Source organism: Oncorhynchus clarkii, unplaced genomic scaffold (assembly GCF_045791955.1).
Source record: "Oncorhynchus clarkii lewisi isolate Uvic-CL-2024 unplaced genomic scaffold, UVic_Ocla_1.0 unplaced_contig_5680_pilon_pilon, whole genome shotgun sequence".
NCBI lineage: Eukaryota > Metazoa > Chordata > Actinopteri > Salmoniformes > Salmonidae > Oncorhynchus > Oncorhynchus clarkii.
The window spans coordinates 242,501-259,625 of NW_027260990.1; the positions used below are offsets into that span (position 1 = coordinate 242,501).

Sequence of the window (17,125 nt, forward strand, 5' to 3'; positions counted from 1 at the left end):
AACTGTGGTGGATGGGTAACCAGGCCAGCCCAGTTGAGCTCAGGTCAGTTTGTGTCAGTAGAATAACTGAATCAGTCCTACCTGTTTGCTGTACTTATTCCCCGTTTGGGATCCATACTCAGAACACTGGTCTGACCCCAGAGACATGGCATCAGCGTTCCCACTTCCACCACTACCACTGGACCCTCCAGACCCCACGAAGGTGTTAGAGGGGGGCAGCTCCTGTACAGCCTGGTGCTTTTTCCCCTCGGCTGGGGGGCTGTAGGGCTGGAGGTGCACCGCGGGGAGCGGCGAGCTTGACTTATAATGCCTGGCCAGATCTGGGCTCGACTGGTGATGCCTGGCGCCCATGCGTGGGCTCCCGGGGTCTCCGTCCACCGCGCAGTACCTCGCCGCCAACCTCTCGCTGGCGCTGCTCACGTCCTCGTCGTCATCGTCGACGTTGGCGACGTGGTGGTGGTCGTTGCCGTGGCGACGGAGCCCGTTGACCGTGACGACGCCGCTGTAGAGCGGCCGTTCAGTTTTATTACCGGCTCCTCCGGCGCCTCCGTTCCGTTTGTCCCTGCGGGGCTTCCGTCCGCGGTCCAACGTCCCTCCCCTGGTTTGTGGCACGGCCGGTTGAGGGCTGAAGAAATCCTCTTCCGGTTCTTTCTTCCCGGCCTCGTATCCGTTCTTGCCCTGGGCGCCGCACTGGCGCGCCATCACCACTAGGAGGATGACCAGGATGACTGCCGCGGCGCCCGCCAGGACACCGATGGCCACCGAGAGGCGCTGTTTCCCCAACGCTCGCTCGCTGTCGGGGTCGCCCGCGATGTCCAGGTAGAGAGGGGCGGCCAGACTACGAGCCACCTAGAGAGAGGGGTGGTGGGTGGGTGGGAGGGGAAATGAAATCATTCAAGGGTTTAAGTAGAGAAAAGCAGAAACTGTAAATCACCACTCTGTCCTACAAAGGCAAAATGCAGTAACTACCAATTTGGTCCAAAAATCTTTGATCTGCTGTGATGGCCAGGGTATATTGTCTGATGAATGTGGTATTTAGCTTCCTGACACAAGAACAAGGCAGTTGATCAGAACATCTCGTGGAGTCTGTCTAGACAGAATAAAAGACTTTGAAGTCAGATTTTGCAGTAAAAAGAAATGACGTAGTTACTGCATTTTGCATTAAAACGTCAGACTGAGTAGACTACAAGACAGCCAGAGAAAGAGGGGGAGAAAATCAATATATTTACATATCAAGATATTATTTCGGACTATATTACATCAATATCTGACTTGAAGTATCGAACTGTAAAAAAAATATGTAGAGAAAATTTAACAAAATGCTAGGTAGCGTTAGTCAGCAGCTGTAGCTAGTCGGCTGTAGCTAGTCCGGCTGTACCTAGTCGGCTGTAGCTAGTCGGCTGTAGCTTGGCCGGCTGTAGTTAGTTCGGCTGTAGCTAGTCCGGTTATAGCTAGTCCGGCTGTAGCTAGTCGGCTGTAGCAAGTCGGCTGTACCTAGTCGGCTGTAGCTAGTCCAGCTGTAGCTAGTTGGCTGTAGCTTGTCCGGTTGTAGCTAGTCCGACTGTACCTAGTCCGGCTGTAGCAAGTCGGCTGTACCTAGTCGGCTGAAGCTAGTTGGCTGTAGCTAGTCGGCTGTAGCTAGTCTGCTGTAGCTAGTCAGCTGTAGCTAGTCGGCTGTAGCAAGTCGGCTGTAGCTAGTCCGGCTGTAGCTAGTCGACTGTACCTAACCGGCTGTAGCTAGTCCGGCTGTAGCTAGTCCGGCTGTAGCTAGTCGGCTGTAGCTAGTCGGCTGGTGGTAAGTATGGTGGTAATATGATATGATGAGGTCCCTCAGTATGGTGGTTTATGGTATGGTGATAATATGGTATGGTGATAATATGGTATGGTGATAATATGGTATGGTGATAATATGGTATGGTGTTAATATGGTATGGTGATAATATGGTATGGTGTTAATATGGTATGGTGGTAATATGGTATGGTGATAATATGATATGGTGATAATATGGTATGGTGATAATATGGTATGGTGATAATATGGTATGGTGGTAATATGCTATGGTGATAATATGGTATGGTGATAAGAGACATGGTAAGGTCAGTACTGATTAGAGAGATGGTAAGGTCAGTCATGGTTAGAGACATGGTAAGGTCAGTCCTGGTTAGATACATGGTAAGGTACTAGCTAGTCCTGGTAAGAGAAATGGTAAAGTACTAATCAGTACTGGTTAGAGACATGGTAAGGTCAGTCCTGGTTAGACACATGGTAAGGTACTAACTAGCCCTGGTAAGAGACATGGTAAGGTACTAATCAGTACTGGTTAGAGACATGGTAAGGTCAGTCCTGGTTAGAGACATGGTAAGGTACTAGTCAGTACTAGTACTGGTTATAGACATGGTAAGGTCCTAGTCAGTACTGGTTAGAGACATGGTAAGGTACTAGTCAGTACTGGTTAGAGACATGGTAAGGTACTAACTAGTCCTGGTTAGAGACATTGTAAGGTCAGTGCTGGTTAGAGACATGGTAAGGTACTAATCAGTACTGGTTAGAGACATGGTAAGGTACTAGTCAGTTCTGGTTAGAGACATTGTAAGGTCAGTCCTGGTTAGAGACATTGTAAGGTCTGTCCTGGTTAGAGACATGGTAAGGTACTAGTCAGTCCTGGTTAACAGCAGATCGACAGATTGTAGACATGGGTGATGGTACACTGTGAGTCCTGGTTAGAGACATGGTGAGGTCAGTTAGGGACTGGTCAGGGACATGGCAATGTCAGTAACAACATATCGACAGATTGTAGACATGGGTGATGGTGCACTGTGAGTACTGTTTAGATACCCAACAGATGGAAATGGGGTCAATCAGAGCAGTGAGTTAGGATAGGTGTCCGTGTGTGTGTGTGTGTGTGTGTGTGTGTGTGTGTGTGTGTGTGTGTGTGTGTGTGTGTGTGTGTGTGTGTGTGTGTGTGTGTGTGTGTGTGTGTGTGTATGTGTGTGTGTGTGTGTGTGGTGTGTGTGTGTGTGTGTGTGTCTGTGTGTCTGTGTGTGTGTGTCTGTGTGTGTGTAACAGGGTCAGTCAGAGTGGTTAGGATACAGGATGGTCGTAAGGCAGCATAGATTCCCAATATGGACAATAAATACACAGTAGCTACATACGGAGAGACCCATTACACACACACACACACACATACACACACACACACACTAGATACACATTTTAAGGACTAAATCAATGTTCTATTTAGTGCTGTTAAGGCTGGGAATTACAATCATAAAATATCCACTTCCCATTGAGTGGTGTGTGTGTGTGTGTGTGTGTGTGTGTGTGTGTGTGTGTGTGTGTGTGTGTGTGTGTGTGTGTGTGTGTGTGTGTGTGTGTGTGTGTGTGTGTGTGTGTGTGTGTGTGTGTGTGTGGGTGTGTGTGTGTGGGTGTGTGTCTGGACGTGTTTAACTATTCTTATGGGGACCAGAATCGTAAACAAACTACAATTTGACGGACTGGGGAGATTTTGTTAGTCCCCACGAGGCCAAATGCTGATTCTAGGGGGTTTAAGTTTAGGGTTAGGAGCTAGGGTTAGTTAGTTTTAGGGTTAGGAGCTAGGGTTAGTTTTAGGGTTAGGAGCTAGGGTTAGTTTTAGGTTTAGGAACTAGGGTTAGGTTTAGGGTTAGGAGCTAGGGTTAGTTTTAGGGTTAGGAGCTAGGGTTAGTTTTAGGGTTAGGAGCTAGGGTTAGGAGCTAGAGTTAGGAGCTAGGGTTAGTTTTAGAGTTAGGAGCTAGGGTTAGTTTTAGAGTTAGGAGCAAGGGTTAGGAGCTAGGGTTAGTTTTAGAGTTAGGAGCTAGGGTTAGGAGCTAGGGTTAGTTTTAGAGTTAGGAGCTAGGGTTAGGAGCTAGGGTTAGGAGCTAGGGTTAGGTTTAGAGTTAGGAGCTAGGGTTAGGAGCTAGGGTTAGGAGCTAGGGTTAGGAGCTAGGGTTAGCAGCTAGGGTTAGGAGCTAGGGTTAGGAGTTAGGGTTAGGAGCTAGGGTTAGGTTTAGAGTTAGGAGCTAGGGTTAGGAGCTAGGGTTAGGAGCTAGGGTTAGGAGCTAGGGTTCGTTTTAGGGTTAGGAGCTAGGGTTAGGAGCTAGGGTTAGCAGCTAGGGTTAGGAGCTAGGGTTAGGAGCTAGGGTTAGTTTTAGGGTTAGGAGCTAGGGTTAGGAGGTATGGTTAGGAGCTAGGGTTAGGAGCTAGGGTTAGGAGCTAGGGTTAGGTTCAGGGTTAGGAGCTAGGGTTAGGTTTAGGGTTAGGAGCTAGGGTTAGGAGCTAGGGTTAGGAGCTAGGGTTAGGAGCTAGGGTTAGGAGCTAGGGTTAGGAGCTAGGGTTAGTTTTAGGGTTAGGAGCTAGGGTTAGGAGGTATGGTTAGGAGCTAGGGTTAGGAGCTAGGGTTAGGAGCTAGGGTTAGGTTTAGGGTTAGGAGCTAGGGTTAGGAGCTAGGGTTAGGAGCTAGGGTTAGGAGCTAGGGTTAGTTTTAGAGTTAGGAGCTAGGGTTAGGAGCTAGGGTTAGGAGCTAGGGTTAGTTTTAGAGTTAGGAGCTAGGGTTAGGAGCTAGGGTTAGGAGCTAGGGTTAGGTTTAGAGTTAGGAGCTAGGGTTAGGAGCTAGGGTTAGGAGCTAGGGTTAGCAGCTAGGGTTAGGAGCTAGGGTTAGGAGCTAGGGTTAGGAGCTAGGGTTAGGAGCTAGGGTTAGGAGCTAGGGTTAGGTTTAGCGTTAGGAGCTAGGGTTAGGAGCTAGGGTTAGGAGCTAGGGTTTGTTTTAGGGTTAGGAGCTAGGGTTAGGAGCTAGGGTTAGCAGCTAGGGTTAGGAGCTAGGGTTAGGAGCTAGGGTTAGTTTTAGGGTTAGGAGCTAGGGTTAGGAGGTATGGTTAGGAGCTAGGGTTAGGAGCTAGGGTTAGGAGCTAGGGTTAGGTTTAGGGTTAGGAGCTAGGGTTAGGAGCTAGGGTTAGGAGCTAGGGTTAGGTTTAGGGTTAGGAGCTAGGGTTAGGAGCTAGGGTTAGGAGCTAGGGTTAGGAGCTAGGGTTAGTTTTAGGGTTAGGAGCTAGGGTTAGGAGGTATGGTTAGGAGCTAGGGTTAGGAGCTAGGGTTAGGAGCTAGGGTTAGGTTTAGGGTTAGGAGCTAGGGTTAGGAGCTAGGGTTAGGAGCTAGGGTTAGGTTTAGGGTTAGGAGCTAGGGTTAGGAGCTAGGGTTAGGAGCTAGGGTTAGGAGCTAGGGTTAGGAGCTAGAGTTAGGAGCTAGGGTTAGGAGCTAGGGTTAGGAGCTAGGGTTAGGAGCTAGGGTTAGGAGCTAGGGTTAGGAGCTAGGGTTAGGTTTAGGGTTAGGAGCTAGAGTTAGGAGCTAGGGTTAGGAGCTAGGGTTAGGAGCTAGGGTTAGGAGCTAGGGTTAGGAGCTAGGGTTAGGTTTAGAGTTAGGGAAAATATGATTTTGAATGGGACTGAATTATGTGTCCCCACAAGGTTAGTTGTACAGAACGGTGTGTGTGTGTGTGTGTGTGTGTGTGTGTGTGTGTGTGTGTGTGTGTGTGTGTGTGTGTGTGTGTGTGTGTGTGTGTGTGTGTGTGTGTGTGTGAATGATGAGTAGGGCATTTGAATCCTCTTGTATGTTCCATTATTAAATAGAATACTTGAACCACATGTTAATAATGTAGTTAATACTTGAACCACATGTTAATAATGTAGTTAATACTTGAACCACATGTTAATAATGTAGTTAATACTTGAACCACATGTTAATAATGTAGTTAATACTTGAACCACATGTTAATAATGTAGTTAATACTTGAACCACATGTTAATAATGTAGTTAATACTTGAACCACATGTTAATAATGTAGTTAATACTTGAACCACATGTTAATAATGTAGGTAATGTAGTACCACATGTTAATAATGTAGGTCATGTAGTATCACATGTTAATAATGTAGGTAATGTAGTATCGCATGTTAATAATGTAGGTAATGTAGTATCACATGTTAATAATGTAGGTAATGTAGTATCACATGTTAATAATGTAGGTAATGTAGTATCACATTATTATCAGCATCGCTGACGCTGCTTTTTACTGCTCTCTGCACCACCACTCTGACAAAGTAGCACTCCAGATATACAACATGCACACATTATCACTAAAACTCAATAAAACAGATTTACACATTATCCCTACAACACGCAATATATCAGATTCACACATGATCACTAAAACACTCAATATATCAGATTAACACATTATCACTAAAACCCTCAATATAACATTCACACATGATCACTAAAACACTCAATATATCAGATTCACACATTATCCCTACAGCACTCAATGTATCAGATTAACACATTATCACTAAAACCCTCAATATAACATTCACACATTATCCCTACAACACTAAATATAACATACACACATTATCACTAAAACACTCAATATATCAGATTAACACATTATCACTAAAACCCTCAATATAACATTCACACATTATCCCTGAAATACTCAATGTAAGATTAAAATATTATCCCTAAAACCCTCAATATAACATTCACACATTATCACTAAAACACCGCTAAAACACTCAATATAAGATTCACACATTACCCCTAAAACACTCAATATAAGATTTACACATTATCCCATCTCTCTCTTGTTCAAGAGGTTTAATTTGCAAGTTAACGTAACACAGTTTGAAAAGCAATTTGCCCAAGTCACACTAAGGTCCTGCTCCATTGTTTTACAATACAATACATCACATTGTCTCTATTGTATTGGTTCATGAGTTTATAACGGTGGTTGGTTTGACTGTTCAATTGTTTCACTGTATTACATTCAGCAAATAACATTTAAAAAAAGGAATCCCTGGAAAACAGTGGCAACTGTTATGGTGTGGACTATCCTGGCTAAATAAATGCAATACAAGGATATCATTGACTGGACTTGGTTAGGATAACTGTCTATTGTTTTAGTAGATTATATTGTATTGGTTCATGAGTTTATATCATTGACTGGACGTGGTTAGGATAACTGTGTATTGTTTTAGTAGATTATACTGTATTGGTTCATGAATTTATATCATTGACTGGACGTGGTTAGGATAACTGTGTATTGTTTTAGTAGATTATACTGTATTGGTTCCATTCATCTCCTCTTCTCTGTTCCATTATATCGTTCTTATGTTGCCTGGTTCTGTTCCCCTCTGTTCTCCTCTGTTTTCTGTTCTCCTCTGTTCTCCTCTGTTCCCCTCTGTTCTCCTTTCTCCTCTGTTCCCCTCTGTTCTCCTCTGTTATCTGTTCTCTGTTCTCCTTTCTCCTATGTTCTCATCTGTTATCTGTTCTCCTCTGTTCTCCTCTGTTCTCCTCTGTTCTCCGTCCTCCTCTGTTCTCCGTTCTCCTCTGTTCTCCGTTCTCCTCTGTTCTCCGTTCTCCTCTGTTCTCCGTTCTCCTCTGTTCTCCCCTGTTCTCTGTTCTCCCCTGTTCTCAGTTCTGTTGTCATCTGTTCTCTGCTCTGTTCTCCATTCTGCTCTCCTCTGTTCTGTTCTCCTATGTTCTCATATGTTATCCTGTGTTCAATGTTCTTCTCTGTTCTGCTCTGTTCTGTTCTCCTTTCTCCAATGTTCTCCTCTGATTTGTTATCCTCTGTTCTCTGTTCTTCTCTGTTCTTTCTCCTTTGTTCTGTTCTCATCTGTTCTCCTCTTCTGTTCCCCTCTGTTCCTGTCTGTTCTGTTCTCCTCTGTTCGGTTCTCCTCTGTTCGGTTCTCCTCTGTTCTGTTCTCCTCTGTTCTCCTCTGTTCTCCTCTTCTGTTCCCCTCTGTTCTGTTCTCCTCTGTTCGGTTCTCCTCTGTTCTCTGTTCTTCTCTGTTCTTTCTCCTTTGTTCTGTTCTCCTCTGTTCTGTTCTCCTTTCTCCCCTGTTCTCCTCTGTTCTTCTCTGTTCTTTCTCCTTTGTTCTGTTCTCCTCTGTTCTTCTCTGTTCTCCTCTGTTCTCCTCTTCTGTTCCCCTCTGTTTCTCTCTGTTCTTCTCTTTTCTCTCTCTCTCTTCTGTTCTGTTCTCCTCTTATCATTTCTGTTCTGTTCTGTTCTTCGCTGTTCTGCAGTCTTCTTCTGTCCCATTCACATTCTGCTGAGCATGCCTCTAGCACACTGTGTGTGGGTGTGTGTGTGTGTCTCTGCTATGTGTGTGTATGTGTGCATGCTAGGTGTGTGTATATGCGGCATGTGTGTGTGTGTGCATTCCTGCAATCCTGTGGGTGTGTCTCCTTGTAAGTGTTCAACAGGAGAATGCAGCACTACCACTTTAGCTCTAGCAGTGCCTCATCATCCATCCTGACACATCTCTCTCGCTCTCTCTCCCTCCCTCCCTCCCCCCAGCTCCCACAGGAGTCTTCCGCTCTGCTGCACCAAGGTTTGTACTGCTTAGCTTTAAACACCAGAACCGTTTCACTGTGCAGGTAGTGCTGTGCCTCTCTTGATATCGATACAATGAATAGCTAATGGTGTAGCTTTAGTTAGCGGTGTATCTTTAGTTAGCGGTGTATCTTTAGTTAGCTGTGTTGCTTTAGTTAGCGGTGTATCTTTAGTTAGCTGTGCTGCTTTAGTTAGCAGTGTAGCTTTAGTTAATGATGCTGCTTTAGTTAGCTGTGCTGCTTTAGTTAACTGTGCTGCTTTAGTTAGCGGTGTAGCTTTAGTTAGCAGTGTATCTTTAGTTAGCGGTGCAGCTTTAGTTAGCGGTGTATCTTTAGTTAGCTGTGTTGCTTTAGTTAGCGGTGTATCTTTAGTTAGCTGTGCTGCTTTAGTTAGCAGTGTAGCTTTAGTTAGCGATGCTGCTTTAGTTAGCTGTGCTGCTTTAGTTAACTGTGCTGCTTTAGTTAGCGGTGTAGCTTTAGTTAGCGGTGTTTCTTTAGTCAGCGGTGTAGCTTAAGTTGCGGTGTAGCTTTAGTTAGCGGTGTATCTTTAGTTAGCTGTGCTGCTTTAGTTAGCAGTGTAGCTTTAGTTAGTGATGCTGCTTTAGTTAGCTGTGCTGCTTTAGTTAACTGTGCTGCTTTAGTTAGTGGTGTAGCTTTAGTTAACTGTGCTGCTTTAGTTAGCGGTGTTTCTTTAGTCAGCGGTGTAGCTTTAGTTAGCTGTGTATCTTTAGTTAGCGGTGTAGCTTTAGTTAGCGGTGTAGCTTTAGTTAGCGGTGTAGCTTTAGTTAGCGGTGTATCTTTAGTTAGCGGTGTAGCTTTAGTTAGCGGTGTAGCTTTAATTGCGGTGTAGCTTTAGTTAGCTGTGTATCTTTAGTTAGCGGTGTAGCTTTAGTTAGCGGTGTAGCTTTAGTTAGCGGTGTAGCTTTAGTTAGCGGTGTAGTTTTAGTTAGCTGTGCTGCTTTAGTTAGCTGTACTGCTTTAGTTAGCAGTGTAGCTTTAGTTAGCGGTGCAGCTTTAGTTACTGGTGCAGATTTAGTTAGCAGTGTAGCTTTAGTTAGCGGTGTAGCTTTAGTTGCAGTGTAGCTTTAGTTAGCGGTGTAGCTTTAGTTAGCGGTGTATCTTTAGTTAGCGGTGTATCTTTAGTTAGCGGTGTAGTTTTAGTTTGCGGTGTAGCTTTAGTTAGCGGTGTAGCTTTAGTTAGCGGTGTATCTTTAGTTAGCGGTGTATCTTTAGTTAGCGGTGTAGCTTTAGTTAGCGGTGTAGCTTTAGTTAGCGGTGTATCTTTAGTTAGCGGTGTATCTTTAGTTAGCGGTGTAGCTTTAGTTGCGGTGTAGCTTTAGTTAGCGGTGTATCTTTAGTTAGCGGTGTATCTTTAGTTAGCGGTGTAGTTTTAGTTTGCGGTGTAGCTTTAGTTAGCGGTGTAGCTTCAGGGACAGGAGTTATTCATTACCTTGTGACCTAAACATGAAACACCCTGGGCCCTTGTTATGGCTGAAAACTAAGGAGAACTCCAGATCCAAGTTGAAGCCTATAACAAGGGCACAGAGTTATGCCTGGGACAGGTTCAGTTGCAACGAAAAGAACCGTTTGATTGCAATAGAATGGTAGAGTGGAACCAGAACACAATAGAATGACAGAATGATTCTATGGAACAATGGATTGTAATGTGTTGGAAGCATGTTGAAATCTAAAACTCCTTGACATTGCACCATAGACAGTTTGGTTTGACTGGAACAGCCCAGCAGAGCACAGCTCTCGATATATACAGTAATGGACTAGAAGGATATCAAAGTTTAATGGTCACAGACACAGATATGAAGACGTTATCTGTGTTACTGCCTCCATCGCACAAGGATTTCTCTCTGACAGTGGAATGATGCCAAAGGGGTGTGTGTGTGTGGGGTGTGTGTGTGTGTGTGTGTGTGTGTGTGTGTGTGTGTGTGTGTGTGTGTGTGTGTGTGTGTGTGTGTGTGTGTGTGTGTGTGTGTGTGTGTGTGTGTGTGAGGGAGAGAGAGTGGTGGAAGGATGCCAAAGTGATTAGTGAATGAAATGTCAACGCAGCAGAAAATGACTCAACTATGTTTTTTTTTTATCAGTAGGAGTCACAAGTTGGCCGTTGAGAAACCAGATGGAAATGTTTCTTCATAGCCAGGAGTTTTCCTAACCCTGTAACTTGTACCAGGAGAAACTCTGGACCGCAGTTTCATGTGTCAACTCAGACCTTGACCTGGGGTCTCCCTAACTTAAACGTCTTTATTCTATCCCAACACTAGCACACCTGATCAAACTAATGAACTAATCATCAAGCCCTTTGAGCAGTTGAATGAAGTGTGATAATATGTTGATTCGATCCATCCATTTGTCTGCCCTCTATTGCTCTGGTCTGGTCTACACTGTTCTTATTAAAAGATGAAATGATGTCCCACTCTGAGCGGCCCCATTCCGTTATACCATTCCGTTGTTCCATTCTAATTTATTCCATTCTATTGTTCAATTCTAATTTATTCCATTCTAGAATTCCATTTTCATTTGTTCTACTGTTCCATTCTAAGTTGTTCTAATCGATCCCTACCATTCCATTATAGGCTGGTGCATTGCATTGGCCCATTCTAAGCTATTGAGCAGGAGAAGTGTAAATATAGCCTGTATAGAACAGTAGGGCCTTAACAAATGGACTCAATGTCACCAAAGTCAGAACGAAATAGAGTAGAGTAGAGGTATGCATGTACAGTATGTACGAATCTCAAATGGCAACCTATTCCCTACACAGTGCACTACATTCGACCAGAGTCAATGGGGCGGCTGGTCAAAAGTAGTGCACTTCATAGGGAATAGGGTGCCATTTAGGACACACCCAAATTCATATTCATAATTACCTGTGCGTCCACCAGTGTAGCGTTGACCAGACTCTCGTTGATGAAGACGTGGACCAGCGCGGTGGCGCAGAGCGATGGCTCTCCACTGTCGTTGACCCTGACCACCAGGCGATGCAGCCCCCTGTGTCTCCTCTCTAGGGGCTCTGCCACGGTGATCACTCCACTGGCCAGGCCGATCTCAAACAGCCTGAAGGGGTTCCCTCCTACCAGGGAGAAGCGCAGGTCAGCGTTGCGGCCAAAGTCCGAGTCCGAGGCGGCCACGGTTCTGACGATGGTCCGGGTGGAGGAGGCCGGGGGGAGGAGGGTGTAGGAATCGTTGGTGGGCGAGGTCACGGAGGGGGCGTTGTCGTTCTCATCAGTTACGATGAGGGAGACTGTCGCCGTGGCGGAGCGAGGCGGAGCCCCGCCGTCGATGGCCCGGACGCGGAAGGTGTAGGTGGAACGACGTTCCCGGTCAAAGGCCACGGAGGAGAAGATCGTCCCTGTGTTGTTCTCTATGGAGAATGTGTCTTCACCTCTTCCTCCTCTTCCTCCTCCCTCCGCTCCTACTCCCTTGTTCTTCTCCCCTGCTCCTCCTCCCTCCACCTCTTCTCCTTCTTCTTCCTCCATCTCTACGAAAAGACTCAGCTCCGCGTTCTCACCCTCATCCGCGTCTGTTACCGTTACCATGCCGACTGGGCTGTTGGCAAGGAGGTTCTCCTTCACGTAGAACGTGAACACTTCCTGGACGAACTTCGGAGTGTTGTCGTTGCGGTCGGTCACCATGATTACCACCGTGGCCGACCCCTGCAGCGAGGGGAATCCCTTATCCCTGGCGATCACCTGGAACTCGTACCTCTCCCTGACCTCCCGGTCCAGAACCCCCGTCGCACGGATATCCCCATTATCAGCATCAATATAGAACAGGCCGTTAACGGACGGATCCAACGAATACACAATCTCTGCATTCTTTCCGGAATCGGCATCCGCCGCAACCACGGTGACCACACGCTCTCCTGGTTGGTTGTTCTCGGCAAAGTGGACCTCCACCACGGCCTGGGCGAAGGCAGGAGTGTGGTCGTTGATGTCCACTACCCTGACCATGAGAGAGCTGTTGCTGGAGAGAGACGGGGAACCGGAGTCGACTGCCACGATGGTCACGCTGTACTCTTTGGTGGCCTCGTAATCCAACAGGGCCGACGTGTGGAGGAAATACTTCTTACGGTTTCTACGGAAACAAGGTTAAATATTAACGTAAAATTACAAAGAAAGGAATCAATATAATTACTTCTTCTTACGGTTTCTGAGGAAACAAGGTTAAATATTAACGTAAAATTACAAAGAAATGAATCAATATAATTACTTCCTGCTGTGGAAGGAGAGTTAAATGGCAAAATCTAAATATAGAACATTTTGAATTTATATGGCTCAAATGAACATATATTGTGTCTGTGATTTTTGTGATTTTCAACTAAACGTAGCTAGCTGTCAGGTTGATATTATGGTGCTGTACGTTGATGCTCCAATGATATTTCAGCCTCTCGGTGCGCCGTGCTGGAATACTCCGAACTTTACCTTATAAATGAAATTAAAATCAACTTTGAACAGATCAATGTGGAAGTGTTTTCATCTCACCTGTCGAAGGCGTCGTCCGCGGGCAGTGGCAGGAGCGCCGTCTCTCCCGCTGGTTTCAGGGTGAACGGTACATCCCCGACCACCGTGCAGGTTACCGCTCCGTTCTCCCCCTGGTCCCGGTCTGACACCTGAACCAGTGCCACCGGCGTGTCCACCAGAACATTCTCCGGTACCAGCGCCACTCCGTCCCTCACCAGAATCCGTCCGATCTTCCTGATCTCCACGACCGGAACGTTGTCGTTCTCATCCCGGACCACCAGGACTACGGTCGCCCGGTCGGTGCGCGGCGGCTGACCACGATCCCTTGCCGTGACCGTGAACCGTAACTGGGCCACTTCCTCCCGGTCAATCCTGTGGAGGACGCTCAGCCAACCGGTAGCCTCGTCCAGTCGGAGAAGACGGCGGACAGATTCCGTGGCAGCGCCGAAGACGTACTCCACCTGTCCGTTGACGCCGACGTCGCGGTCCGAAGCGCGCACCTGGAGGACGGGGGTTCCGGGAGGCGCATTCTCCGCCATCTCGGCCTCATAGATGGCTCTCTCGAAGCGTGGGCTGTTGTCAATAAAGAAATACCATGTATTTAGAAGATAACATTGTTTGTGATTTTCAACCTAATTTAGCTAGTGGTGCTTTATACTAATTTAGCTAGTGGTGCTTTATACTAATTTGGATAGTGGTGCTTTATACTAATTTAGCTAGTGGTGCTCTATGCTAATTTAGCCAGTTGTGCTCTATGCTAATTTAGCTAGTGGCGCTTTACATTAATTTATCTAGTGGCGCTCTATGCTAATTTAGCTAGTGATGCTCTATGCTAATTTAGCCAGTTGTGCTCTATGCTAATTTAGCTAGTGGTGCTCTATGATAATTAATCTAGTGTTTCTCTATGCTGATGCTACTATTCCAGCTCTTTAGTGTAATATGTAAACCAATCCAACTTTTTAGACAGTTTACTCTCCATTAGTCAGCACCTCTACTAACATTTTTGGGTGTGCCTCAGCTCATGCTTTTCACTAGACTACATTTTCATCTTACCTGTTGTCATTGACATCGGTGATGGCGACACGGAGGAGCGCCTGGGAAGAGCGAGGAGGGTTGCCACCGTCCCGGACCCGTAGAACCAGCTCATACGAGTCGCGTGCTTCACGGTCCAGAGGGCCTTTCACGATCAGCTGTGGTTGCTTCTCGCCGTCGGGCGTGTCGGCGACCTGGAGCTCAAACACACTGCTCCTCACACCTCCTCCTGCACCTCCTCCATTGTTATCCAATGCTCCTCTCCTCCTATCCCCTCCTCCTCCTGTTCCATCCGCTCTTCCCATTGGCCCTCCGGCTGCTCTCCTCGCTGACCCCAACCCTGACCCCGCCGACCCGGAAGAGCTGCCATCTTGAATCAGCTCATAACGATCAATCCCATTGCGCCCGAAGTCGCGATCCGTCGCCGTGGGTAACAGATACAGCGTGCCTATTGGACGGTTCTCCTCGACAGATAATGTCAGCACCGACGACGGAAACGAGGGAGTGTTGTCGTTGATGTCGGTGATGACCACACGGCCCTCAAAGAGATCCACCCAACTCTGGAGCGGACCAATCACAGACACTTCGAAGTCCAGGAAACACTCGTTCTCATCGAAGATCATCTGACACTGGGACAGCTTCTCCCGGTCAATCCTCCGCTGCCCGGTAGTCAGCTCCCCGGTAACGTTATCAATCTTGAAGAACTCCGAGCCGCTCTCTAGGGCGAATGTGACATCTCCGGAGCCGGTGCCCGCGGACAGGCCGAGGTCGGCAGCCACATTGCCGATCATAACGTCTGCGGGGCCCTCCTCAGCCACCCGGTAACGAAGAGCCGAGTCAGCGACCGGGAGCTGAGTCATCGTTAGTAGGAGAAGGACTAGGAGGTGGAACAACTCCCCCGGTCCAGTTAGCGTTACCGAGCAGGAGAACACTGCTCCACCACAGACACCTACCCCTGTCCTCCGCATGGCTCCCGCCTTTCCTCTCCCTCTCTCTCTCTCCCTCTCTCTCTCTCTCTCTCTCCCTCTCTATCCCTCTCTCTCTCTATTCCTCTCTCTCCCTGTCTCTTTCCTCTCTCTCTCTCTCTCTATTCCTCAGTCTCTCTTTCCTGTCTCTGGGGATCTATATTTCTACCTTTCCCTCCTTCTCTGTCGTTAATGTGTCTATCTGGGCTGTATATCTTTGTTCCCTCTCTTTCTCTCACTCTTCCACCCTCTCTCTCTCCCCCTCCCTCTCTCCCCTCTCTCTCTCTCTCTCTTGGCAGTTCCACTGCCTGGGGTTCAGGAAAGCTTTACAGCACTCTAATAACACACTGCAGATCAGTCTCTCTGTCCTTAATGTGACTATCGGTTTCTATATCTCTGTTTCAGTCAGGATGTCTGTTTTCTCTATTCGTTTGTCTTTCTCTTTATTGTTGAGGGTTTAAAAATAAACTTCCTCTAAGTCTCTCTGGGATGTTCAGAGCACAAAGATATCAGCAAATCCATCCAGCAAGAAGAGAGAAACCCAAATCATCCACTCACGTTAATTAATCCACTTGACTCTCTCTCGCTCTCTCTGTTTATGATGGAGACCGTATTCCGTTTCTCCCTCTCTTGAGGACTCTCGTATCAGTTATATTAGTCCGTTAGTAATTTCGCTTAATTCCGGTCGCGTTCCGGGGGACCGAGGGGGCTCTCTCTCGGCGGTTTTGACGAGTTGAAGAGAAACTGCAATGCAGCACATCCACAAAGAAAACTGTACACGACTCTGTCTCGGGACCGCGAATCACTAATGTTGTGAAAAAATACTTACATCCACAAAGCGGAACACAATCGGTTCAAAAGTAAAGTATTTGATATCGTCCGGTAATCGTTTAGAGTTTAATTGTGGTTTCTTACCTCTCGCTCTCCGGTATGAGTCTGAACTACGCGTGTGTTTTTTCCCCGCAGTGAAGCAACGTGCCAAGCAGTTGGTCGAATGCCTTCGCGGAACTTCACAAGACAATAGTGCTTTTCACAGCCACTTCTCGGGACGGAATAATAATCTAAACCGTAAACCGGAGCTCGCTCACATCAGCAACCCTTGTTTTGTTTTTTTTTAAAGGCAAAAGAGATCCCGAAGTCAACAAACCGGTCAATTATAATTCCTTGTGCGTTCGCGAGGATGTTTCGGTCATGAACCGAGAGAAAACGCGTGTTTTCCAAGAGTCCTGCATTCTATCGTTCATTCTCCACGCACGCCTTCTCTCTCTTTTTCTTTCTCTCACCTGCACGTTCTACTGCACTGCATGTGCGCGCGTGGCTTTCTGCCTGATCTGAAATGATGCTGCAGTCTCTCTCTCTCTCCGCCTCTCTCTCTCTCTCTCTCTCTCTCTCTCTCTCTCTCTTCACTGCAACATTTCCCTAGCCACGTAACTTGATCGTTCAGCTGAAACGGGAGAACGGAACGAGAGGCAGTGTTGTGTCGCTCACGGTGTTGTGCGTGTGTGTGTGTGTGTATCGGTAACAGACCTATCCTCCTCGCTGTCACACTGCACTAGATTCAATGTGGCGTTTACGCGGCTCAGGGTGGGATGAGATGAGGGGAATATCTTTATTCACAAAGAGGATGCAGGGAAGGAAGGGATATTGGTTGTCAGAGGAATATAATGGGAACGTATTCTGCACAATCGGCATTTTCTATTACTGTGTTGTACGGTTGCCAGCCAGCGTTGGACAGGCTACGGGACTAACGTAATAACCGGTACAAACACACACGTTTTTTAATAATGACTTAGACTTCTTTATCCAGTTATGACCACATCAGCTCATCTGAATGTCATCATTCATCCGGCGGCATGTGGTTCTCCGATGACGTCTCACAGTAACTTTAATCTCTCTGCCTGCCAGCTATCCGATTTATACGAATAAACTATATGACCCCTGTGGCCAAAGGTCAAAGAGCAAACATATAGACTAATAATAATAATAATAAGGATATTATTTAATAATTTATAGTAATATATATTTGCATTATACAAGATTAGGCCTGTAAAAGGTTAAGTATTATATTTTAATATTTTTTGTTTTATTTTCGTCAATATTTGAGTCAGTCGGTTAGAATCGATGCGGTATAGTTCTTCTTGTTTGGTTCAGTTGTTCCCTGTATAATATTGAAGTAGCTTTTTCTTTTGTCTGACTGCGGCACTAAAACACACACACACACACGCACGCACGCACGCACACACACACACACA

General features: G+C 46.5%; 1 protein-coding gene across 1 annotated transcript in view; it reads right to left on the reverse strand.

Annotated features, from left to right (window-relative positions):
- Positions 1–14,768, reverse strand: part of LOC139402822 (protocadherin-7-like) — a 79,102-nt gene extending 64,334 nt beyond the window's left edge. The window contains exons 1-5 of the mRNA XM_071146749.1: positions 13,930–14,768; positions 12,898–13,449; positions 11,894–12,490; positions 11,284–11,803; positions 82–849 (exon numbers count right to left, since the gene is read on the reverse strand). Coding sequence (XP_071002850.1) covers positions 82–849; positions 11,284–11,803; positions 11,894–12,490; positions 12,898–13,449; positions 13,930–14,768 — 3,276 coding nt within the window. The remainder of the gene's footprint in view (positions 1–81; positions 850–11,283; positions 11,804–11,893; positions 12,491–12,897; positions 13,450–13,929) is intronic.
- Positions 14,769–17,125: the final 2,357 nt, after the last annotated feature.